This window comes from Microcaecilia unicolor, chromosome 3, assembly GCF_901765095.1.
Source record: "Microcaecilia unicolor chromosome 3, aMicUni1.1, whole genome shotgun sequence".
NCBI lineage: Eukaryota > Metazoa > Chordata > Amphibia > Gymnophiona > Siphonopidae > Microcaecilia > Microcaecilia unicolor.
Genome location: NC_044033.1, coordinates 351,092,301 through 351,118,900, shown reverse-complemented (window position 1 = coordinate 351,118,900; position 26,600 = coordinate 351,092,301). Strand labels below are relative to the sequence as shown.

General features: G+C 42.4%; 1 protein-coding gene across 2 annotated transcripts in view; it reads left to right on the top strand.

The window, feature by feature from the left end:
• PEX3 (peroxisomal biogenesis factor 3) overlaps positions 1-26,600 on the top strand; it is an 85,989-nt gene that overhangs the window by 36,700 nt on the left and 22,689 nt on the right. For both annotated transcript variants that reach the window (XM_030198493.1, XM_030198494.1), the window contains exons 5-6: positions 2,445-2,569; positions 11,598-11,664. In XM_030198493.1, the coding sequence (XP_030054353.1) occupies positions 2,445-2,569; positions 11,598-11,664 (192 nt within the window). The remainder of the gene's footprint in view (positions 1-2,444; positions 2,570-11,597; positions 11,665-26,600) is intronic.

Here is a 26,600-nt window from a genome sequence, read left to right as displayed (position 1 = left end):
TTGTGCACTAATAAGGGAGGACACACTAGACACATGCACACAGTACTAGTTGCCTTTAGCAGAACCTTGTGCGCAAAAAAAAAAAAAAAGATACTGGTACACATCTGTACATGTGCAGTAAAGTTAATCCATAGATAAATATCGGTATTGTAAAAATGAATTTGTAAAGAATAATATTACACCACATGTAGATACAATTTTTTTCTGCTCATACCTGTGTTTCAGAACCATCACCTCCAGTCCTCTCTTCTTTTTGTTTTGTTTTGTGTTTTTTTTTAACTTGTGCTCTTCGTGGAGGACACACAAAAAAAAATTGTGGGTGCTGTTATGTTCGCAGCAAAAAGAAGAAACAGGCTTAAAATCCTCAGAGATGCTACTGCAGAAAAACAAGTTAATGTTTCTATGGTACCTCAGACATGGTGTTCAGATTCCTGCATTCTCACCGTAGGCTTCTGCATGCTTTTCTCCATCAGGGCGGAGTAGCTGATGACCTCATTACCATTGATTTTTAAATAGGCTGTGTACTGGTGTCTTAACACGAGGTTTTGTGCAGGGTTAGCTTCTGTGCAAAACCCTTTTCTGAATCACCCAGAAAATCGTGTGCAGATGTTACATAATAACATGGTAAGTGATGGCAGATAAAGACTTGAACGGTCCAACCAGTTTACCCAACAGTCACGTTCATTATCAATTCAAGATTAAATCAACAATAAATGTGATGATATATACTTGATCATGGTCTTTCTTTGGTGTTTCTGGGACATAGATCATAGAAGTCTGCCCAGTTCTGTTCTTATGTCCCAACTGGTGACACGGTCCTCCAGTCTGCCCAACAAGATAAACTCATATGTGCTACATTTTGTATATACCTTACCTTGATTTGTATCTGCCATTTTCAGGGCACAGACCGTAGAAGTCTGCCCAGCACTAGTTCAAAATCATGTATGATGATTAAGATGACTTCTGTGTAATACCAATTGTATTGTTTATCCTGATATGGCGATGCCATAACAGGTCTTTGTAAGCCACATTGAGCCTGCAAATAGGTGGGAAAATGTGGGATACAAGTGCAATAAATAATAATAACTACTGGATTTGCCGTCAAAGCTCACTCAGCCCATCTGAATCCATTTTGTCATTTATGGGACACAGACCATAAAGTCTGCCCAGTACTGTCCTCACGTTCCAAATTACTGGAGTTTCCACAATACTCCTTCCAACTATGTGGGACACAGGCTGTACAAGTGAACCCAGCAGTCGTTGGTCTTAGTCGATACAGCCAGAGTTGCCATCTAAGCACCACTTGACATGCAAACACATATGCAACCCTTTAAGTTTTGTTTCTTATACCATTCATTTTCTAATTAGAGATTTTCTGTGTTCATCCCATGCTTTTTGAATTCTGCCACAGTTTTTTTTTTCCTCTACCACCTCCCTTGGGAGGGCATTCCAGGCATCAACCACCTTCTCTGTGAAAAAGAATTTTCTGACATTACTCCTAAGTCTACCACCTAGTGGCGTAGCCACAGGTGGGCCTGGGTGGGCCAGGGCCCACCCAACAGTAGCATACGTTTAGTGGTAGCTGGTGAAGATCCCAAGCTCTATCAGCTGAAGACTTTCCTTTCATGGTAAGCCAAGGTGGAAAAAGCGTTTTCTCGCCAGCTGAGAAATGTTTTTGGTGGTGGTGGTGAAGAACACTTGGTGCCCACCCACTTCTTCCCTGTGCCCACCCAGAATCTGTTGTCTGGCTACGCCCCTGCTACCACCCCACAACCTCAATTCAGGTCCTCAGTTCATGTTGTGCTAACCATGCACTTGTCTGCACTAACTTTCTGCATCAGCCCCTTAGGTTGAATGACTAATGTCCAGCTTTTGAGGACCTAGCTTGTTTCTTTCCATGTCAGCAGTTAACTTATTTTGTTGCTAGAGAACCCCCCCCCCTTTTTTTTTTTTTTTTTTGTTAAATGACTGATGCAGGATACTCACACAGTTCTTTTATTCTGGGAGAAATTATGGTGGGCTAAGCTGAGTTGCTGCTTTGAGATCACCACATTAAAATGATGCTCCCTACTACATTTATAAACTTTGAGGTAAAGTGAATGTTAATCAGGAGATGAATAATTTAAGAAAGTATTGGCAGAAAGATACTTGCTGAAAAAGCATACCCTTTAGTGTGTAGTAAAACAATGTTAAACCCAAGAAAGATGGCATTCAGTGTGGTAATGTGCATGACATCATTTTTGTTAAAGGTGAACAGGGTCATCCACTTACAAAATATGACTAACCAACCTGTAGAGAAAAAACTGAACTGCCTTTAAGGAGATTTGTGCCTTTGGAAGGTTTTACAATGTGGGTAAAGAAATCAATAAAACTATGGGTTTTAATGGACACACTTCTGTTGGTAGACATTATTGAACAATATTCTTTCCTTTCTTTTTGTCAAGGTTTTACCAGGAGCATTGCTGCAGTGTACAGTACCTGCATGCTTGTGGTTCTGCTACGGGTCCAGTTAAATATTATTGGTGGATACATCTACCTCGACAATGCAGCAGTTGGTAAAAATGGCCTTGTAAGTTCAGAGCAAAAGGGGTTTTGTAAATCTCACAGCATTATTTCTTTGTTTTAAACTCAAGCTTTTAATGTCCTAATACCTCATCTAATAATTGCTGATATTATTCCTGCTATACTGGTAGTAACATGAGCGTAGATTTTTGTTGGAAGTAGCAATGTATAATTTTAGAGTTCTCCTGGACTCTTTAGAATTGTGAGCATTTTCTAATGGTTCCCAGTAAATTAAAGTCCAAATGAGTTTATTATGATGCCGAAACTGGTCTTCCTTTTTCTGCCTGGTTTTGGCCAAAAGGCTAAGGCCATGGTTTCAGTTTCGGTTGAAACTGACTGTATTTTCGGTGGAAGCCAAAAATGTATGCTTTGTCCTGTCTCCCTCCCTTCTCTTCCCCTCCCCTCTGAACAGGATTTGCCTCTGCCCACTCCTACCCACCTGTAGATGTCCCCCTCAGGCCTATTTTACAATCCCTGGTGGTCTAGGGGTATACTCGGGGCAGAAATGATCCCCAGTCGCTCTTGCCCATGTCAGCTCTACTTTCAAAATGGCTGCTGTGACCGCTTGTGCAGTCTCATGAGATTTCCACTAGGTAGTTGGGGGGGGGGGGGGGGGGGGCTACTCTTTACATTTTTTTTTGTTGTTGTATGTGTGTGTAATGTGATTGCAAATAATGCAGTTACAATCTTGCATAGTCCTTTAGTGCTCCAAATAAATGGTCTTGATTCAAAAAGTTTAGCAGGAATTTAAGTCTGTTAATTTGAGATGATAAGCTCCTTAGGAATTAGCCTTTCTGTGGGTATATGACAGCTGTCACTCCACATTTGGCGCAAAGTCAGCCACTGTAAAAGCACTGTGGCTCTTAGATTTTTTTTTTTTTGCATTAGCTGAGGTCCATGTATACAGAGGCTACTTTGCTTGGAGGTAAAATATGGTCTTTCATTATTTAAATTATTATATATATTCTGACTTTGATACTATTTGGGTGATTCAAAAACAATTTCCAGGCTCTATTGGGTATGATGAAGATGCAGCGTTTTTATCAAACTTATGACGTGCAGAAGCTAGATCCCATAAGAAAGGAACCCGTAGTGACTATTTTCAAGCATAAGTACTGGTTAGCTTATAGTGTTAGTAGGGAAATGATATTATAATGAAATTAAGTTTATATATTAGAAAATAATTTAAGAAATGTATTGCTCTTGATTTGTAATTTTTCAGAGCATATAGTCCTTGCATTTAGTAATAAATATCAATTGGCTTTTCCATAGTGTCCTGAATTTTTGAGTAGTTATGTCCATCGACCAGCAGGTGGTGATAGAAAACAGAATTGAGCTGTAAGATATAACCCTCGTGAGGTAGCACAGCCCTTCAATATTTTCTATCTCCAGCTGGTGGATAGCTGTAACTTCCAGCCCTCTGATCTAGTTGGTCAGCTGGCTTCCAGTTGAGCTTGGCAGGCATCTCTCTAGCTAGGAGGTCATACCTGGAGGTTCAAGTGTGCACATGTGCCCCTTCCCCCTCGTTCTCCTCCTCCTCCATTCTGCGAGGCAAGGCTCAGCAACTTAATTCTAACTTGCACTTATAAAAAGAAAAGAAAAGTCACATCTGCCTCTTAGCTGTTTTGAGCCTTTCCCCTTCTCTATCGAGGTGGGGAGTTGTGCACAATGGGGGTAAGTCTACCTTATGTCTTCTATCCATGGTGGCATTTTGGGGCTCCAGGTGCTACTGGAATTTGGAGGTAGGGCTCTGAATCCGTGTCGTGGATGTTGTGTTGTGAGGGATAGCAGTTCCCACAGAGTCGGTGAACTGGTGCTCCTGCTGTGGAGCCGGTAGTGAAGCATCAGGCCATTGCTCTGCCTGCAAAGTGGGAAAGGCGCACGAGGGGGCTGATAATGCCAGCAAGGGCAGCTTTAGAGATCCTTTTCAGTCGCTGGTGGTACCGTGACACTTGGGTTCCTCAGGCTGTGCTGTAGGCGCTTCTCAGTTTAATGTGGGAATGGTGGTCATCTTGCAGGCGTGAGGTAACGGAGCAGGACACACGTCTGGACTATCTGCCTCGGTTGCTACTTTGGGGCAGCCAGACGTGATGGACAGCCAGGGGCTATGTTTTCCCCCAAATTTGTGCTGGTTCTCTATCAGGCTTATCTTTTAAAGCAGAGTCAGGCAGGCTGTTCTCATTCCTCTTCTTTTACACTGCTCCTCCTGCCCCCGTGCATCTGGATATCCAAGATTTTATTTTGGCTGAGTGGCAAACTGCAGATATGTACCTTAAAGTGGGGAGAGCCATGACTCAATTGTATCCCTTATTACCGAAGGAGAAGGAAAGTTCCAGATTGGATTCTCTAGTAACGGCAGTCATGAAGAAAACTACCTTCCCAGGTATTACTCTTAAAGATCTTTAGGATGGGAAGATTGAGCATGCTCTGAAGCAGTCCTTTGAGGTGGCCTCCCTGGGCCTTCAAGCAACCATCTGCAGCACCTCTGGTGAGAGCGTGCTTAAAATGGTACCAGCAGTCAGCGGTGCAGGAGATGTCTCAGTTAGAGGCTGGGCTAGCTTACTTAGTGGACACAATTTGATGTGTTCTGTGCCTTGGCTTGAGGCCTCAAAATCTCAGCCAGCCAAGCTTCCTTGCAGTAGTAAATGCCTCTTTGGGGAGGACCTAAGCAAGCTTGTGAAGGAGCTAGGTGAGACTAAGCCACAGTATCTCCTGGAGGGCAAACAGAGAGGTTTGACGTGCTCTGCTCAAGAGTCTTCCTGTTCCAGATTTGGACAAGTTGGATGTTATAGTCCGGGTCTACAACTGTTCGGTCAGAAGTCTTGTTTTCCAAACAGTCTTCCTTTCATATGAACAAGAAGTCTGCTTCCCAGTGGGTCGTAGAGATTCTCAGGGAAGGCTACAATCTGGAATTCTCCTGCCCAGTTGTACTGCTCTTCTTAGTCTCCCTGTTGAAGGGGCACTAAGGAATCGGCAGGTCAAGCAACTGTAGATTCTTTGCTTGCCTTGATGCGATCATTCTGGTTCCACAAGAGGAGAAGGAACAGGGAAGGTACTCTGTCTCCTTTTTGGGTACAATAAAGCCTTTTGGCCAGTGGTGGATCTCAAGGGCTTAAATCGTTGCCTATGAGTCTCCCACTTTTGCACGGAAATGTTATGCTCTGTGTTAGCATTGGCACAGCCAGGAGAGTTTTTACAACTCTGGACCTGAAAAATGTGTATTTCCATATACCCATTTAGCTGCCTCATCAGTGGTTTCTGCAGTTTGCAGATATGGGCTGTCATTTCCATTTCAAGGTGATGCCCTTTGGTCTAGCCAGGGCTCCAAGAATGTTTTCCAAGATAATGATGGTGATGGCAGCCTATCTACATCATCAGAGGATCAGAGTGCACACCTATCTCACCGACTGGCTCATTCGAGCTTCCTCCTTTGCAAACAGCAAAGAGATGACAGCTGCCATTTGCCTTTTTAAGTCGTTGGGCAGGGTAATCAATTTTGAGAAGAGCAGATGGTTCCTTCTCAGTTCATAGAGTATCTGGGAGTTCCCTTTGACACAAAGAGGGAAAGGATCTACCTCACCAGTCAAAGGTGGGAGAAGCTGCCATCAGGTGCACTTGCTACTTTGACAGAGCAAGCCTTGTGCTAGGGACTATGTCCAAGTGTTGGGATCTATGATAGCAGCAATGGAAATGGTGCCATGGGTACGGGTTCACTTGCACCTTCTTCAGCGTTCTCTCCTCAGCTGCTAGTTTCCAGTCTCCCTGGATTAAAATGTTCGTCTCCCATGGACGATGTCAGCCAGACATCGTCTGACAAATTGGACAACACTATAATAATGGGTGCTTTCAATTACTCCAGTATTGACTGGATAAATGTTATATCGGGGAATGCCAGAGAGCTAAAATTTCTAGATGTAATAAATGACTGCTACTTGGAGCAACTGGTCCAGGAACCGACAAGAGGGGGAGCCATTTTGGATCTGGTCCTTGGTGGCGTGCAGAGCATAATGCGAGAGGTGGCAGTGTTGGGTCCCCTGGGAAGCAGTGATCGTAACATGATTGAGTTAGAGCTACTATCTGGGATGAACCCGCAAAGGAACTCTACTGTAGCTTCATTTAATTTTCGAGAGGGCAACTATAATAAAATGAGGATTGGCTGCAAAGGTTAGGACACTAATGGCCTCATTTTCGAAAGAGAAGGACATCCATCTTTCAACATAAATCGGAAGATGGACGTCCTTCTCCCAGGGACGTCCAAATTGGTATAATGGAAACCCAGTTTAGGATGTCTCCAACTGCACTCTGTCGCAAGAACGGCCAGAGTTCAAGGGGGCGTGTCGGAGGCAGGACTTGGGTGTGCCTAACACTTGGACATCCTTGAACCATAATCGAAAAAAACAAGGATGTCCCTGATGAACACTTGGATGTTTTCACCCGGACCTGTTTTTCTTACGACTTAGGCACAAAAAGGTGCCTGAAATGACCAGATGACCACCGGAGAGAATCGGGGATGACCTCCCGTTACTCCCCCAGTGGTCACTAGCCCCCTCTCACCCTCAAAAAAACATATTTAAAAATATGTCATGTCATACTCAGATCCATGACAGTGCATGCAGGTCCCTGGAGCAGTTTTAGTGGGTACTGCAGTGCACTTCAGACAGGCGGACTCAGGCCCATACCCCCCTACCTGTTACATTTGTGGAGGGAACAGCGAGCTCTCCAAAACCCACCACAAACCCACTGTACCCATATATAGGTGTCCCCCTTCACCCGTAAGGGCTATGGTAGTGGTGTACAGTTGTGGGTAGCGGGTTTTGGGGGGCTCAGCACACAAGGTAAGGGAGCTATGTTCCTGGGAGCAATTTATGAAGTCCACTGCAGTGCTTCCTAGGGTGCCCGGTTGGTGTCCTGGCATGTCAGGGGGACCAGTGCACTACAAATGCTGGCTCCTTCCATGACCAAATGGCTTGCATTAGGACGTTTTTGACATGGACATCTTTGGTTTCGAAAATCGCCAAAAATCAGAAACGTCCATGTCTAGGGACGACCAAATTTGGACGTCTCTGACGGTATTTTTGAAAGGAAAGATGGACGTTCCAACACTACAAACTGCAGATCCTCCAAAGTATGTTTATATTAGATCCAATGAGTGTAAGAGGAACGCCGGAACCGTTATTCTAATGAGACTTAAATGTTCAATGATCTATGCCCTAATAGGTTTCACTGTGTGTCCTATATACATTTTTAGACAGGAGATTGTGTCATACATACCACAGTCCATTCTTCCCTTCCACTTGAACTAGTCAGACGATCCTTTAAATTTGGACCTCTTGAAAAAGCAAAGTGTGATATCTGTTTGAACACATCAGATTGCTGTAGAATGAATCAATTGTCTTTAATGATGTGTTTATATTTAAACGGTTTTTATTGGCAATTCCACATATAATAACATTACAACTTTCATGAAATTATTTACACAATCAAACCATTCCACCATGGCCAAATCAAATAAGCCATGCTACTACAGGCCAAATACTGAAATGTCCAACATATAACAGATAATTTTTACAACTTTCTCCCCCCTCCCCCTTTCCCCTTGATTCTGATGTTGCTATTATCCTTGCCAGTCAGGCATACAGTAACATATATTTTCAAAGCACTTAGCCTTCCAAAGTTCCATAGAAACCTATGGAACTTTGGAAGGCTAAGTGCTTTGAAAATATGCCTCTATATGATCCTGACAAACTCATCCGACACTCACATGCTTTATGGACATGTCAACATTATTAGCAACAAAGAAATTACAAGGCTACCCATCCCTCCCCCCCCCCCTCCCATACAGACAATGCAGATACCAAACAGTGAGATCTGATATGTGAGTCTCTCCGCAGTCACTCTTATCATTTTCCAACCATGCACACTGACTAACCTAAAGTGTTTAAGACTTGACTCCTCGCCCGTGGGGATATTTTGTTCAAATAGGCCCCCCAGATTTTTATGTAATGATGCGTTTAATTGGAAACGCTAAATCTGAGTAAGGAAGTACGCATACTAGATCAGAGTCCTGGGGTTTACAAGGAGACTGTAAAAGTAAGGCTGAAAGTTAATCGTAGTTAAAGCATCAACCATCAACCGTGATTTTTAAACAACTAATTTTCACACCATGGCATCTCCTGTCTCCTCCAAATGTCTCTTCTACTCTCTTCCACTCCCGACCCCTGTCCTCAGCATGATCCAGCATCTTTCCATCTAGGATTCCACATCACCCCCTGCACGTCAGCCTATCTTTAAAAATGGTTTTCTGTTGGTCCCCAGCAGTGGTGCATTATGCTGCTTGTGGTCTGCTCATAAGAACATAAATATTTGTCATACTGGACAGAACGAAGGTCCATCAAGTCCAGCATCCTTTTTCCAACAGTAGCCAATCCAGGTTACAAGTACCTGGCTAGATCACAAACCAGTACAATACATTTTATGCTGCTTATCCTAGAACTAAGCAGTGGATTTCCCCAAGTTCATCTTAATAATGGCTAACGGACTTCTCTTTTAGGAAGATATTCAAACCTTTTGTAAACCCGCTAAGCTAACTGCTTTTACCACATTCTCTGGCAATGAATTCCAGAGTTTAATTACATGTTGAGTGAAGAAATTTTCTCCAATTCATTTTAAATTTACTAATTTGTAGCTTCATTGCGTGTCACCTAGTCCTAGTATTTTTTAAAGAGTAAACAAGCGATTCACGTCTACCTGTTCCACTCCACTCATTATTTTATAGACCTCTATCATATCTCCCCTCAGCCATCTTTTCTCCAAACTGAAGAGCTCTAGCCTCTTTAGCCTTTCCTCATAGGGAAGTTGTCCCATCCCCTTTATCATTTTCGTCATCCTTCTCTGTACCTTTTCTAATTCTACTATATCTTAGATGTGGTGACCAGAATTGCACACAATGTTCAAGGTGCGGTCACACCATGGAGCGATACAAAGGCATTATAACATTCTCATTTTTTTTAAAGTTTTTGTTTTCCATACCTAACATTCTATTAACTTTCTTAACCACTGCCGCACACTGAGCAGAGGGTTTCAACGCATCATCAACGATGACACCTAGATCCCTTTCCTGGTTGACGACTCCTAGTGTGGAACCTTGCATTATGTAGCTATAGTTTGGGTTCCTCTTTCCTATATGCATCACTGCACTTGCTTGCATTAAACATCATCTGCCATTTAGATGTCCAGTCTCCCAATCCCGTAAGGGCCTCTTGCGATTTAACAACTTTGAATAACTTTGTGTTAGCAAATTTAATTACCTCACTATTACTCCCATTGCATTACTTGAATATGTACTTGAAATAGGTTTTAGACTAGTTGAGAAGCCATTGTTAAAATGGCTGTCCCAGTTGTCAGCCTGTGCTTGCAGTTCCTGGGACTGGAGGGTAATCTGTGCTTAGCAGAAGGCTGCTGACCATAGGTGCCTGGTATAAGAGGCTTGGGGAGACTAAGAGGCATATTTTCAAAGCACTTAGCCTTCCAAAGTTCCATAGGTTTCTGCTCCCACAGATGGAGGAACGCTCAGCATCTTCAGTGTCAAACAGGGTGTGATGGATTCCAAGGGTCCAGGACCAGGATACTGATAAACTTCATGTGACCCAGGAAGACTTGGCCGTATCTCTTGAGCCCCCCCCCCCCCCCCCCCCCACCCACCAGTTTTTGTGTTAGTAATTTTTGATAAGGAGCTAGATAAAAGATGGGAAGGTATTTTGAATTTAGTTCATGTCTTTTTCAGTAGTCACTCAAGGCAAGTAACATTCAGGTACAGTAGGTATTTTCCTGTCCCCAGAGTACTTAAAATCTGTTTGTACCCGAGGCAATGAGGGGTTGAGTGGGATTTGAAATTTTCTGTTTTTGCCTTTAACAGAAAAAGAGGAATCTGTGCTAAGGGACTGCAGCATGTGAGGACTTACTGTCCTGCTTGTCCATAGAGAAAACGAAGTTACTTACCTGTAGCAGATGTTCTGTACGGACAGCAGGATAAAAGTTTTCATCTAATCTATCCTCCTTGGAGTTTTGTTCTTTAAAGCTACAAAAAAAGAACCAAGGCACCATGTAACCGTGCAGTGTGGAAACTCACATGCATGTGTAGTGACATGAAAGTTTTGCTTCTAGAAAGATTTGGGAAGAGTTTTCCCACATCCAGGCTTTGTCAGTGATGTCACATGTGAGGACCTAATATCTTGTCACCCATGAACACCAGCTACAGGTAAGTAACTTGGTTTTGCCTGAGGATATGGTCAGAATGGTTAGCATGGCTGAGGCTATGAGGCATTCAGCCATGCTCCTGGGGAAGGGCCATAAACCATTATTGGCCATGGGCTTGGGAAAGCCGTTACTTATCTCTGGGTATGAAGAATAAGGAACAAATGTACTTTTTGGGGATCTTGCTGGGTGCTTGTGGACCTGGATTGGCCACTGTTGAAGATGGTATACTGTTTTCAAGGAAGACTTTGGCACTCTTTATAATTACTGATCAGTTTGTTGGTGCTGGAGCATGTATAAAATTACCATTTTTTTTTTATTTGTCCTAACTGTTTCCATGTTCCATTCATGTGATCGCTATAGAGAAGCCATTTTGCTTGTTTTTGGCATTCGTCTTGCTTATTCCCATATCCCCATCTCCTATGGAAAGGTTAGGATATGGGCAGCCTGTGCTGCTCCTTTTGGCAGGTCAGCAGGTAGTGGTTGAGGTGCATTGCGTGTTGGACCTTGTTTTGGAGCTGGGAGCACTTCTTTGGAACACTCTCAGCCCTGGTTTGCTCAAGAAGTAGATGTTTGAGCTAGTAAACCAATAATCTGGTCTTTAGTTTAGCAATAACCATTTGACTATCAGCTTGATTACTGTTTCATGAGTAATGTGTGCTTTCATTTTGCTACGCATCTCTCCGTATGCGATGTCCTTAGACACATGAATATAGAGTGGATTATTTTTCTCTTAAAATTACAGTATTTAACATGTGGCTATATGGGTTTTCCCCCTTCAGACAATTTTAGCTCCTCCTGAAGTACAACAGCAGTATTTGTCCAGCATTCAGCACCTCCTAGGAGATGGTAAGACATTTCCATATATTAATTTTACACAGCAGTGGAGGACATTTTAAATAAATTAATCCTGATCATATATATATATAGTTATAATGTTGTTGCTGATTGTGAAAATTTAACAGATTTCTTAATATTTGAATTCCAAGGATGTCAGCTTTTCCCAATTGTACATTGGTTTAAAATTGCTTATAGCAAATTGTGGTAATCACCTCGTAAGAATTTAAAAAAATTTAGTCAGCTCTTTTTTTTTTTTTGACTTGGTGGTTTTAACGTACTCAGCTGGACTTCAGGCATTCAGAACCAGAAGTGGTGTAATGTTTAAAGCAGCAGGTTGAGAAACGGGAAGACAGGATTCAAATCTCACTAAGGCTTCTTGTGACCTTGGGCAAGTCACTTAACTCTCCACTGTCTCAGATGCAAATTTAGGGCTCCTTTTACTAAGGTGTGCTAATGGATTTAGCATGTGCCAAATGCTAAGAAGCCTATTTTATTCCTATGGGCTTCTTAGCATCAGGGCTGCCGAGAGACAGAGCCGGGCCTGGGGCAGGGCTGCTGCCGCAGGCCTCCCCCCACCCACTCAGGACGCAGCTGCCGGATCCCCCCACCCACCCACTCAGGTTGCAGCTGCCGGGCCGAACCTGGAACTCAGCTGCTGCTGCCCTTCACTCTGGGCTGCCCCCTTTTCAGGTGAGGAAGAAGCAGTTGCATTGACGTGGGGGCCCCCACCCCCTACATCAGTGCATCTGCTCCTCTCTGGCCTCTAAGGGGAGCCTGGCACCGCGATCTGTCTCTCACCTGCTCCAGTGTGCCAGGACCACTTCCCGATAGGAGCAGGAGAGAGACAGACTCCAGTGCCGGGCCCCCTTTGGGTGCCGGAAAAATAATCCAGGAATTGCAGTACAATTTCCCCATAAACCAGTACTGAAAACATTTGCTAAATAAATGTTTTAAGTCTCTTATGAAAGATTAAATAATTTGATAAAACACAAATCTATAATAGTAACAAATTCTACACAGAAGCCGCTTGATAATACAAAAAGACTCAACATTTAAAATCTTGGAACCCTATACTGTTGGAAAATGTACAAGTAGTGTATTTTTGTCCCCATAGTGTTTTGAAGTCTTAGAATAGGAAAAAAAAAAAAGAATAGCAAAACTAACACCTTTGAAGACTCTATAAATCAAATAGGCCAGTTAAACATGATTCTAGTTTGAAAAGGTAGCAAATGAAAACAAGTCAACAATGGAAATGTATGATCATTGAAATTGTTGACTTATGAAATTTGAAGATCAACTTTGCCACAGTAATTTTGAATTGCTGAAGCTTGTAATGTAATTGAATATCCAGAAATCAACCTTACATCCTATAGACAAGACTTTGTTTATAGGGGCAGTTTTGTACACAGTAAAAGCAAAAGCTTTTCAGCTGGCAGACAGGGCCTACTTACAAACACTAGGCCATATGGCCTCTGCTATCCATATAGTTACTCTTGTTTGACTGAAAATGAGAAGACCTCCATGGGATTTTAAGTTGCAATGAAACACATATACCTGTCTCTACCATTCTTCATTCCTCAGTGCAGCTCCAAACCATGCTGCAGTGGTGGACAGCAATACCCCTTCTATCCTCAGATGTCCCTTTCGCTCCACTGGGATATCAATCTATCCTAACAGTGTTTCAACACTAGGTAAGAAGCTCACATAGACTCTCTTCTCAGTCAAGTCCAAAAGAAATCTTCATATAAATCATTTGGAGTTTTTTCCACCTTTGCCAAGGTACCCCAGTGTTATTTCAAATGACATACAAATTGCTATGTTTTATGTAAACCAACAGGGAGTTACAGGATCCCTGTGCTTCTTCTTGGAAGTCGCAAAGATTTGGGAGTGTATCATCTCCAAGCACATCCAAATGCAGACTGCTGGTGTTCAGGAAGATAAGCGACAAGCTCAGTAGAATTCTTTAACCACTCTAATGGTCCCTGGATGGGAGAACTTGCAGAGCATCTTTCAGGGTTGAGAGGCATCTCAAATAGACCTCTTCAACAGCAACACAAATGCAAAACTGCTGTATTTATTACTCTTACCTTCATATTGGCTGACAAGGAATACCCTAGCAATCCCATGAGCTTTACCTGTATATTACACTTATCTTCCATCCCAATCATACTAAAAACCCTACACAAATTTCAACATAGACCTAGCAACATGATGTAACACCATACAAGCCTCAACAGAAAGGTGTCTTTCTGCTAAAAAGACTTTCAGTTCTACTCTGGTGTAAGCTACTATTATTTCCATTGAGAAATGAGAGCTGTCTTCAAGAACTTTATGAAAAAAATTTCCAACATACGCAAAACCATGTCTCATGAAAACATTAACCTTGATACCTTCGTTGATGAACTAGACCCACACTCTGGAGAATATCCCACAGATCGGTCTTGGGTCAAACTTCACCCAGACTACAGACAAAGTAGTTGCACAGGTAACCGGAAAACTCTCATCTGCTCATTGTCAACTCAACGCATGTCCCAACTATTTAATGAAATCACCACCTGACCGATTCATTGCAGATCTTACATCCCATCTAAACTACATGTTCCAACAAGGCTTATTCCCCAAGGACAAAAGCACATTTTACTTACACCATTACCAAAAGACACCAAGAAGAAATCAAATGATTTCACTAACTGTCGTCCTTTGGCATCCATCCCACTGACAACCAAATTGATGGAAAGTATCGTAGCCAAACAACTCACGTAGTATATGGACAAATTCTCAATACTTCATGAATCAAAATCCGGTTTCAGACCCCTCCATAGTACAGAAACTGTACTGGTATTTCTCCTTGCCAAATTCAAGCAAGAAATTGCACTAGGTAAAAACATTCTCCTACTTCAATTTGACATGTCTAGCACATTCGATATGGTAGACCACGATATACTACTAAGTAAACTCGACAGGATAGGAATCGGAGGGAATATACTCAAATGGATCAAGGGGTTCATAACCACAAGGTCATTTCAAGTAAAGTCAAACTCCAACATCATTCCACTCTGGGAAACCGACTGCAGAGAACCTCAGGGATCAACTCATCCATCCTTTTCAACCTAATGATGACCCCCCTTAGCCAAGTCTCTTTTCAATCAAGGCCATAACCCTTTTCTGTATGCGGATGATGTCACAATATACATACCTTTCAAATCCAATCACCAATATAATAAAAAAAACAGCCTAAGCCTAATGGATACCTCGGCTTTGACATTTAAACTAAAATCCAATAAAGAAAAAACACACTGCCTTATTTTTTCATCTCAACATTTTACAAACTACCCAACAGTCATACATACCTCAGAACACACTCTTCCAATCTCAGATAACTTGAAAATCCTCGGCATTATTATTGACAGCAACCTAATGCTAAAGAACCAGGTTCCACTTCATGATAAACAGGGCAGTCAGCAACTTGACACCTTGTAGAGGTAGTTTTATGTTCCAAGATTGCATCATATTACCATGATACTTTCAATCCTAAGAATGTCTTTCCCTTCCACACAGCTGACATATCATTCTATCCCCCACCCACACCCTCCCACAGAGATACGCAGCACCTGCAATCATAGCATATGCTTTGAATGTGATGTGATTCCACATACTTTCTCTTCATGCCAATTTTGGGGCATAGACTGTAAAAGTCTGCCCAGCATCAGGCCTATTTCCAAACTACTGGAGTTGCCATCAAAGCCCACTCAAGTGTTGTTCCTGATCTGTCTTTGCAATTTGTGAGACCCAGACCATAGAAGTCTGCCCAGCATTGGTCTTACTTTATCTCTTTTCCCATTTCTTTACATTTCTTACCCCTTTCTTCCATTTCTGTTTTCCCCCACCTGTCTACTTTCAAAGCATTTATCCTATGACTAGTAACATGGTAAATGACAAGAGAAAAAAAAAGCCCAAAATGGCTCATCCATTCTACCCCATTGAGATCTATCCATCTTGAGTAGATGCATTTATTCATTCCTATATGCAACCCAGCACCAACCCCTCTTATGTCTTGTAGCTGACCTCTTTTCCCACCATGTCATGTGTGGACTTTGGTCCTGGGGAACTGAGGAACTGAGTTCGATTCCCACTTCAGGCACAGGCAGCTCCTTGTGACTCTGGGCAAGTCACTTAACCCTCCATTGCCCCATGTAAGCCGCATTGAGTCTGCCATGAGTGGGAAAGCGCAGGGTACAAATGTAACAAAAATAAAATAAAAAATATCTATCTTTTTTTTTTTTTAATCATTCCCAAAATCTGTTAGTGATGGCTTTTACCACATCAGGTAGAAGGCCATTTCAGAGCTTGTCATCTTCACCTTTGCTTCTTACAAGATCAGTGCTTCAGTCATCACCTATGTCCACTGCTAAAACCAGGACCACTGCTACCTATGCAAAAAATGCTTCAATGTCACATATATTTAGCTGCCATTCTTAAATATATTATACTTTTTACAGAGTACCCTCAGATTTATCCACTCTCTCTTAAGCAGACAATGGTACTGCTAACTGGTGGTATAGCACTTCTTTCATCGGGTCTTAAAAGAGTAGCCCGATAAAAGAAGTGCAATACCACCAGTTAGCAGTACCATTGTCTGCTTAAGAGAGTGGATAAATCTGAGGGTACTCTGTAAAAAGTATAATATATTTAAGAATACAAGCTAAATATACGTGACATTGTAGCATTTTTTGCATAGGTAGCAGTGGACATATATATATCAAATTACCAGAGACATAGGATATTATTATTTCGTGTTCAGTCAACACCTAGGCATTCTGTCTTATTACTGAGTTTTGTAATGATCCTCTCATAGCCACTAAGGTTGGTGCGGCTGATTGTGTTTAATAAAACAAAACAAAAACACAGCCATCCTATGCTGGTTTGAAGTTTAGGCTTCAGCCATGGTCTCTCTGTGCAGGTCACCCCTTGGAGAGTCTAATATTTCATACAGATTATCCCCAGTGGCTTCTTGGGAGCACAGTGCAGTCGTACCTCTACTGTTTGAGACTGAACTGCTATCCCATGCAGGTTACTCCATTGTTCTGTTACCATATTCTTGCCAGAAGGGATATTCCTCTGCATTCTGTATAGTGCGACTTAAGTTGCTTGAGCAAATCAGGTCATATTCTGGATTTGCGTATGCAACTTAATTAGCTAACAAGCCAATCAGTGCAATAATTGCAAATTAATAAGCAATTATTGACATTAATGGGCATTAATTAGAATTTACATGCACAACTGTCTAGGCGTATTCTGTAAAACAATGCGCATAAATTCTAAGTCACATAGTTGAAAAAGGGACATGGTCATGGGCACTTCTAAAATCTATGTACATTGTTATAGAATACACCCGATCCTTGCCTAATTAGATGTCAGCAACCAAGTTTTACATGGCGTAACTGCCCGCAACTAAATTTAGTTGTGCGGATGAACGCTAGGCGTGTTCTTTAAACTGCACCTAAATTTAGGCATACTTTATAGAATACGCCTAGGCTTTTTTTTTTTCTTAGGGTGTGATATATAGAATCTAGCCCGTTGTGTATTTATCACAAACATTTTTTTTTTGAGTGGATGAGTAGCCTAATGGTTAGAGCAGTGGGCTGAGAACCTGGGGAGCTAGGTTCAAATCCCACTGTGGCTCCTTGTGATCTTGCCTCAGGTACAAATTTAAGTCCTTTTTTTTTTTTTAATCTAACCACACTAGTGGTTTCTGGTGCGGCAATTCCGACAATGCCCGTTCACTCTGAATGGGTTTAGCCAGCATTGCCGCGTGGGAATCGTTAGTGTGGCTTGATAAGAGGCCCTTGGATTGTCAGCCCTTCAGGGACTCACTGTATCTAAATGTAATATGCCTTCAGCTACAGCCAAAAGAGGGGTGAGCTAAATCCCGAATCCCTTCCCTCTTCTCTTTTTTTAGTGGTTTTGTCTCTACCATGTATTCTGGAAGGGCATTCTGAGCATCCTCCATCTTTTCCATAAAAAAGAATATTCCTGATATTCCTGAGTTTAACCTTATGAAGTTTTATGTCATGACCCCTAGTCATAGAACTTCTTTCTATTGAAAAAGGCTTATTAATCCCTTTCAGGTATTTACATATCCCATATGTTTTTGTCCCTCCTTTCTTCTAGGCTATTCATAGTGTCCTGAAGTCTCCTCTCATATGGCCTTTGGTGCAGACCCTACTTCATTTTGGTAACGTTTCCCTGGACTACTTGTAGCCTATGTTCTTTCACAGGTATGGCCCCCAGAATTAAACAAAATATTCTAGTGTGAGGCCTTGCCAGTGATTTGTGTAGAAACATTATAACCTCCTTTTTAAATATTGGTTATGCCTTTTCCTACACATCTTAGCATTCCTCTTGCTCTCCCACTGCCTTGTCCCATTGTTTCTATCGTGGTCAGTTGACATCACCTTCCATCATATACCACCCCTCAGGAATGGGCAAATAAGAGCGTTTCCCTGTTTGGGCTTAGCTAGTGATTTTCACACCAGTCTGGGCTAGCTGGTTCAATTTTAAGGATATACACAGTCCATTAATACGGAATACATTTGCCCACACAGAAAGAAGCAGATTTGTTTTGCCATAGTTTTGTACCCCCCCCCCCCCCCCGACTCTATCACATGCTTCCTGCCTTCTCCAAGCATCTTCCTTTCTGCCAGCTGGCCCTTAACATTCTGCCAGCAGTATTCAAAGCTCATGGACTGTTGATTTCACAGTGTGCACAGTTCAGCAGGAAAGAAGTGCTGGCCAGCAAGCTTTGAACCTGTTTGATGCACTGGCACAAACATTACAGAGCTATCAGCAGCCACCAGCAGGGCTCTTGGCACTCTTTTGAATTTTATGAATAGCTATGCAGCATGTGTGGCTGCATACACACATTCCTAGGGGACACAACTGATGGGAATATGCATTTTAATTTACCGGGCTAACAACGTGCTTTTTTGACTGATTCCAGCTGGTTTAGCGAGAACTTTATTTAGAGGGTGATGCACAGAGGGGTTTTGCAGGCTTCTTAATGTTTGTTGCAGCAGACAACGGGAATAGCATTCTAATTTACTTAGATGAGCAGATCAAATGTGCATTTTGAGGGATGCACAGCCATTTAGAAGCTATGCACAGAAAGACCAGCCTACCTTTACCAATGGAAATTTATTGGGAGGTCTGGAGCAACCATAGCATGACAGCTTTGGCGGAGCCACCCACAATAGGCAGGTGGGGAGGTAGAGAAGCTGAAATCTGGGCCGGAGCCATGACATGACGTCCCGCTGTAGCCTGTGCAGCAGAAGAAGTGGCCAGAGCAGCTCCTGAGAGTGGGAGAGACTGGCAGGCAGGCCAGCTTGGAGACTGATGTTGCTTTACCCAGCTGAAAGCAAGAAGAGCAGCCAGTCCAGCAGCATTCCTGGAAAGGGGGTGAACTCCCAATCAACGTCTGTCAGCCGCCGCTCCTACTAGCACTGGAAGCACACCCCTGAGCAGTCTTTTCCAGGATCCTCTTTGTTCTGCCCTCTATGGGCTCGCTGCTTGACGTCCCCCCATAACCATTTTGAAAAAAAAGCTACACCTGGCTTTCATACACACAGTTTATATTCGTGCGTGAAATCCTTATGTAGCACACACTGAATGAGCATGCGCAGAGCAGCCACACTTAGCAGTTGACTGCTCTGCACATGCCTTAGCAGCCTTCCCTACTGCATTGTAAGGCAATAGCCCATACAGCTCATTTGCAGAGGTTTTCTTTCATGAATGGCTCACTATTTCCATCTTGGTATTTTTTACCAGAGTGGAGGAGTGTGGTAGCCGTGTTAGTCCACTCTTAAGGTTATCAATAGAAATCAAACAAAATAAAACATGGAAAAGAAAATCAGATGATACCTTTTTTATTGGACATAACTTAATGCATTTCTTGATTAGCTTTCGAAGGTTGCCCTTCTTCATCAGATCGGAAATAAGCAAATGTGCTTCCGATCTGACGAAGAAGGGCAACCTTTGAAAGGTAATCAAGAAATGCATTAAGTTATGTCCAATAGAAAAGGTATCATCTGATTTTCTTTTCCATGTTTTATTTTGTTTGATTTCTATTGATAACAAGAGTGGACTAACACGGCTACCACACTCCTCTACTTAAGATGGAAGATACCGCATACAGCCGCATCAAAAAGCAAATGAACAAACTTTTGGAAAAAGAAACAAAAGTGAACAGTTATCTTTACTTTCTGACAATCTGCAAGAAGAATGACATCATTCCCAAAGGACTGAGGATCAAAAATCCTTTGGCTACTACTTACAATTCTGACTATGCAGAGAAACTCTGCAAACGCACTAGTCAGAAACTAAGAAATGAACTTATACATCAACTCTACAAGAAAAAAAGAATAATACAAACCCAAAGGGATGTAATCCTTAGGAACATGGAGGAATTACATCCACACCTTGTGAACCAACTTAAAGAGGACCTACATAACATCCAAGGAGAAAAACAATACATTGCTATCCGCAAAAAGGAAATAAAGCTATTCTTCAAAATCAAAGAGAGAGAAACTGCTTATCCTTGAATAGCTACAGCTCTGCAGAACCAACATCCCCAGACACCTTGGAGACACTTGGATACACATCTGAGGCATGTGAAAATCAGAGCCCAAACAAACCAGGGAATACTGATCACACCTTTACAGATGCAAACCAAATGGGGATAATAAACCTCTTGAACCATCAATTATCACAACATGAGGTCTCTGTGCTCTCAAAAGGGCTTTCATTCTGCCCATCTAGTAAACTAGATGAACTCCAACTATACTCAGACCTAGAAGAATTCTTTAGAAAAATGCGCCTTAAAACACATTTCTATAATAAAGGGACACCAAACAGACCGGAGTACAGTCTTAAACAAAAGAACACTTATTTCACCCCAGAGGAGGGACAAAACTACAAGCTGGATAATTACATAGAAAGTTTCAGACATAGGGTGAAATCCCAACTTTCCAACAAACAAAAGAGAATCCTGTACAATCTTACCCCACCAGAAAGAGCGGCCATAAGAACCCTACAAACTAACGAAAGCATTATCATCAAACCCGCAGACAAAGGAGGCGCAGTGGTAATTATGGGCATACAAAAATACATTGAAGAGGGGCACAGACAGCTCTCAGACAATAAATACTACAGGAAACTAACTGAGGACCCCACACAGGACTACACAAAACAGCTGAAAGACCTTATCAAAACATTTCCTACACAAGCGCAACCTCACCTGAAGAAACTCATACCAAACCAACCTGCTGTGGGCACATTCTACATGCTACCCAAGATCCACAAACCGGGAAATCCTGGCAGACCAATCATATCAGGTATTGGCACAATCACGGAAGAAATATCTGGATTCATAGAGGGAATTCTGAAACCTCTCGTACACAAAACTAACAGCTTCATACAAGACACCACAGACTTTCTGAATAAATTGAAAAATATCAAGCAACTACCACCTAACACCCTTCTGGTCACGATGGATGTAGAATCACTAAACAGCAACATTCCACATGCGGATGGCATAGCTGCATGTGGAAGACTCCTAAAAAAAATCCACACTGGACCATCAATACTCACCAGAAACTATTACAAAATTAATCAAATTCATTTTAACTCACAACTACTTCCGCTTTAACAGTGATATCTATCTGCAAATAATGGGCACTGCGATGGGCACCAGGACAGCACCCCAATATGCCAACCTTTTTATGGCTGAGCTGGAAGAGACATTTCTGAATACACACCAGACCAAACCTCTAAAATACTACCGGTACATTGATGACATTTTTATGATTTGGACGGAGGGTGAAGAAACTCTGAAACAATTTTATTCTGCCTTCAATACATACCATCCTACAATCAGATTCAAAATTGACTACTCCCCAGAAAAAGTCAATTTTTTGGACACCACGGTCTCAATCAGTGATGGCTGTATACAAACATCTATATACAAGAAACCCACAGACAGATGCAGCTACCTCCACAACTCCAGCTTCCATCCTTCACATACAAAAAGATCCATCATTTACAGCCAAGCCACAAGATACCACTGTATCTGCTCTGACCCAGGGGACAGAGACAGACACCTTAAAAGCCTGAGTGCATCCGTCAAACAGAAAGGCTACAACCCCAAAATAATCTCCAAGAATATTGCCTCCTCCCTCAAAACACCCAGGGAGAATCTGCTACAGTACAAGGAGAAAAAAATCCACAGACAGAATTCCCCTTGTAGTGACATACAATCCAGAGCTGGAAAAACTGAGGAAAATCATAAGAGATCTACAACCTATACTCCAGGAGGATGAATTACTGAAAGAGATATTCCCATCCCTACCAGTACTGGCCTTCCGACAACCACCCAACTTAAAACACAAGCTAATCAGAAGTAAACTTCCATCACAGACTGAAAGGAACAGAAGGGCACACGTCCCTGTAATTTATTCAGTTGCAAACTATGCCAAAATATTTCACAGGACCCCACAGTTACCCACAAAGGAAAGATATTCAACATAAAGGGATCTTTCACTTGCCCATCTTCCAATGTGGTATATATCATTCAGTGTAAAAAATGTAACGAAGGATGCTATATTGGAGAAACAGGCCAGATGCTTAAGACAAGATTCAATTTACATAGACATCACATGAACAATATAGCCAGTAGGGCCCCCACCCCGGTGGGACAGCACTTCACAGAACCAGGACACTGTACCAGTGATTTCACAGTGAGAATACTGAAAGGTAACTTTAAAACCATACAAGAACGTAAGACCTTTGAAGTCAGAATGATTGAATATTTTAACACCCAACAGAAAGGACTTAACAAGGATCTGGGGTTCCTAGCCCGTTATAAACCATAAAGCTGTATGTCTCTGTTGATCATCCCACCCCTCACCTATCCACACCCATCCTGTTAGAATATCAATGATGTGCTTTGATGTCCCCATGCATACTTCTGACCCACCCCCATCCTCCCACCCTGTCAGACTGTCATAGTAATGCTTGAATGTTTTCACTTATATACACTTTCAGCTAGCACATTTGCTTATTTCCGATCTGACGAAGAAGGGCAACCTTCGAAAGCTAATCAAGAAATGCATTAAGTTATGTCCAATAAAAAAGGTATCATCTGATTTTCTTTTCCTTGATTTACCAGAGTGGAAATAGCGGGCGGTTCATTCCGGGGCCATAAGTGCATCAGCCCCTGAGAGGCAATTTTTACTTTCCTGAGCAGTGCACTCCCCATTCCAGGATTGTTCATACCGCTCCTGGGGGCACACCCCCAACATCGAATCTATGCAACCCTGTTTTAAAGTTTTACTTTTGGAGGAGCTTTTGTTGCTGTCTTTTAGTTGCTTTCTGGCAGGGATTCTCAACCCAATCCTTGGACACACTCAGCCACTCAGGTTTTCAGGATATGCATGAGATATATTTGCATTCACTACCTCCATTGTATCTCATGCATATTCATTGTGGATATCCTGAAAACCTGAGTAGATAGATGTATAGTGAGGGCTGGGTTGTGAGCCACTGCTTTAGGGAGTTACATTCAGTGTTACAGTAAGCAGCAAAATTAACTGGATTTCTCCGTCTGGTTAACTTTATCTGCCACTACTACTACTACTAAACATTTCTAGAGCGCTACTAGGGTTACGCAGCGCTGTACAGTTTAACAAAAAGGGCAGTCCCTGCTCAAAAGAGCTTACAATCTAATGGGCGAAATGTCAAGTTGGAGCAGTCTAGATTTCTTGAATAGAGGTATGGTGGTTAAGTGCCGAAGGCGACATTGAAGGGGTGGGCTTTGAGCAAGGCTTTGAAGATGGGTAGGGAGGGGGCCTGGCGTATGGGCTCAGGGAGTTTATTCCAGGCATGGGGTGAGGCGAGGCAGAACGGGCAGACCCTGGAGTTGGCGGTGGTGGAGAAGGGTACTGAAAGGAGGGATTTGTCTTGAGAGCGGAGGTTACGGGTAGGAACGTAAGGGGAGATGAGGGCAGAGAGGTAAGGAGGGGCTGCAGATCAAGTGCATTTGTAGGTTAATAGGAGAAGCTTGAACTGTATGCGGTACCTGATCGGAAGCCAGTGAAGTGACTTTAGGAGAGGGGTGATATGAGTATATCGGTCCAGGCGGAAGATAAGGCGTGCGGCAGAGTTCTGAACGGACTGAAGGGGGGATAGATGGCAAAGTGGGAGGCCAGTGAGGAGTTACAGATAACTGGTCAAAGGTGTCCGGTTAATTTTAGGAGAGTCCCTGCTGGCACCTAGACTTGTCTGGCTGATTTCTCACTATGCATCCAGAATACTTCAGAGTCAGCCTCTTTGGCAGTGGTGTCTAAATTTTGTCTAGCCAATGAGTTGGCTGGAGAAAATCGATATCTTACTATTTTAGTTTTACTTCTGAAGTGGAATATGGTGCAGTGTATTATAGGTCAATATTTCAGTAGCCTCATCCTGTCCAACATTTGAACTAAGCAGAATTAATGTCAGCAAAACAGAGCACAGTCCAGCTGCCAGCACCATCAAAAGATCACTGTTGATAGAAACAGTGAGCTTTTCAGAGCATTTCTGTTTTTTGTTTCCTCTCATAAGAGTACCATGGGAGAGAGAAGATACATTTTACTTAGGGCTGCAATTTAATTGCAGTTAACTCTTTGATTAATTCATTAATTATTTAAGGCAATTAATATTTTAATCACTATTATTGTTCATTGTATTTGATATACTGCTCTATCTGGTGCACAGGTTAGAGTGGCGAACAATAACATATGAATAAAAGATAAGGAATTCCAATTCAAAAGGAAGGTACACTGACAGACAAGCATAATCGTACATAATTAAAATCACAGTAGCTGGTCATGCATCCTAGCCCAGTAGCTGTGACCCAAAGGCTTGCTGGAATAAATAAGTTTTTAATAAACTTTTAAATTTGTGAAAACATGCGTCCACGCTGGAGTTTTGTAGTATCAAGACAACTGCGAAGGTAAAGTAATTTACAGAGAACTGCAAACCCAGTACTGACAACAGCAGAAATTTGCTGTTTAAAAGACAAGGATGAATCCAGGATAATTCCTAAGTAGCAGGACAGGACAGGATTAATTAGAATATTAAACAAAACTGGGATCAAGGAGGGCTGTGGTAGATGACCAGTAATCCAACTAGCGACAGTTTTGTGAGTATTAAGCACCAGCTTGTCTCGTGACAGCCAACTAATCAGAGTTGCTAGACAAGATTGCAGTGGGCAGAGGTCAATTGACTGGGGAAACAGGATAAATGAGTAAAATGTCATCAGCAAAAAAGGAAAAATTAACATTGGAAGACTGTCTTCTCCAACGTCTCTTCTGCTTTATTCCACTCCCAACCCCTGCCCTCAGCACAATCCAGCATTTTTCTTACCAAGTTCAACTCATCTTTATTGGATACTGTGACAGGGAATGTACCCTCATTATAAAATATTAATAGCAGGAGAAAATGCAGCAAAGAAAAGAACTATATATCAAATAGGAAAGCAGAAAGAAGACTAGAAGTTGCAATATTCCACGAGGGATTAGTTTAGGGGAGAGGGAAACGTGTCCAATAGACTAAGTGCTGCAACATGAGCCTCCAAGGCCAGAGAAGCAGGGAGAAAACACCAGGGAAAAAAATTAAATCACGGGTCTCAAAAAACTGCCCAAATAAGAAGAGCTACCTTAAATTCTTGATGGGAGGACAATATGCATAAAATAAGGGGGAGACCATCCCAAAGGGTAGGGTCAGCAACATTAAAATTGATTTCTGGAAAAAGTTCCGCAAAATTGTGTTAAAAGAAGGGAAAGTGAAAAGGTGCTGCTCTGACGATTAGAGGGCCCGACTGGGAAAGTAAGGAGTTGGCTAGCAGGCGAGAATTGGAGGCTGACCTGAAGTGAGGATCCTATGGATCAATATAAGAAGTTTACAGTTAATCAATGATTGAACAAGGAGCCAGTGCTTTTGCCTAAGAAGAGGGGTAATGTGATCATATTTCCGTCCACTAGTTATTAATTGACCAGCTACATTCTGTTTCCCGCAGTCCAAGACCCTGAAATAATGAGATTAAATATCACCTCCCCCCCCACACACACACAGACACTGGTGTACCTTAAAGGTGGCCTTTTGTCGGTCCCCAGCAGCAGTAGCATTGCACAAATATTGCCAGTGGACTGGTCCAAGGTGATCCCTCTGGCCTATCGTGCCCATGCAGAAACAGGAAGTGAGGTTAAGAGATGTCAGGATGGGCCAGAGGGACCAGACCACAGGCAGCGTGTGTGCGCCACTGTCAGGGACCAACAGAAGACCATCTTTAAGGTAGATGGGGGTGAGAGGTGGGGGCAGATGCTGAACCCTGAGAGGGGGGAGGGAAGTGAGCTTCAGACCCACAAGCAGAACTAGAGGGGCTACTAGTGGAACCTATGGCTGAAGTGGTGAGCTCCAGCAGCCAGGAGAAGAGCTTGATGCTGCTCACCACAAAGTTTGTGTCACTGCTCATGAGGAGGGAGGGAGAGGTGCTGGACATTGAGAGGGAGGGAGGAAGAGGGGAGAGAAAATAGACCCCAGGAAAGAAAAAGATAATGGATCTGGGAGAGAAGGAAGAGAAAGGGAAAGATGTTGGATCTGACGGTTGGAGAGAGGGAGATTATCAGTCCTTTAAGGAAAGGAAGGGGGATGGGATTTGGTATACCACCTTTTTGTAGTTGATCAAAGCAGTTTACAAATTATATACAGGTACTTATTTTGTACTTGGGGCAATGGAGGGTTAAGTGACTTGTCTTGAGTCTCAAGGAGCTGCAGTAGAAAATAAAATATCTTTAATTGTGCGGTTAATCACGATTGAAATTTTGTAATCACACAAAAATAATTTTATCACATGA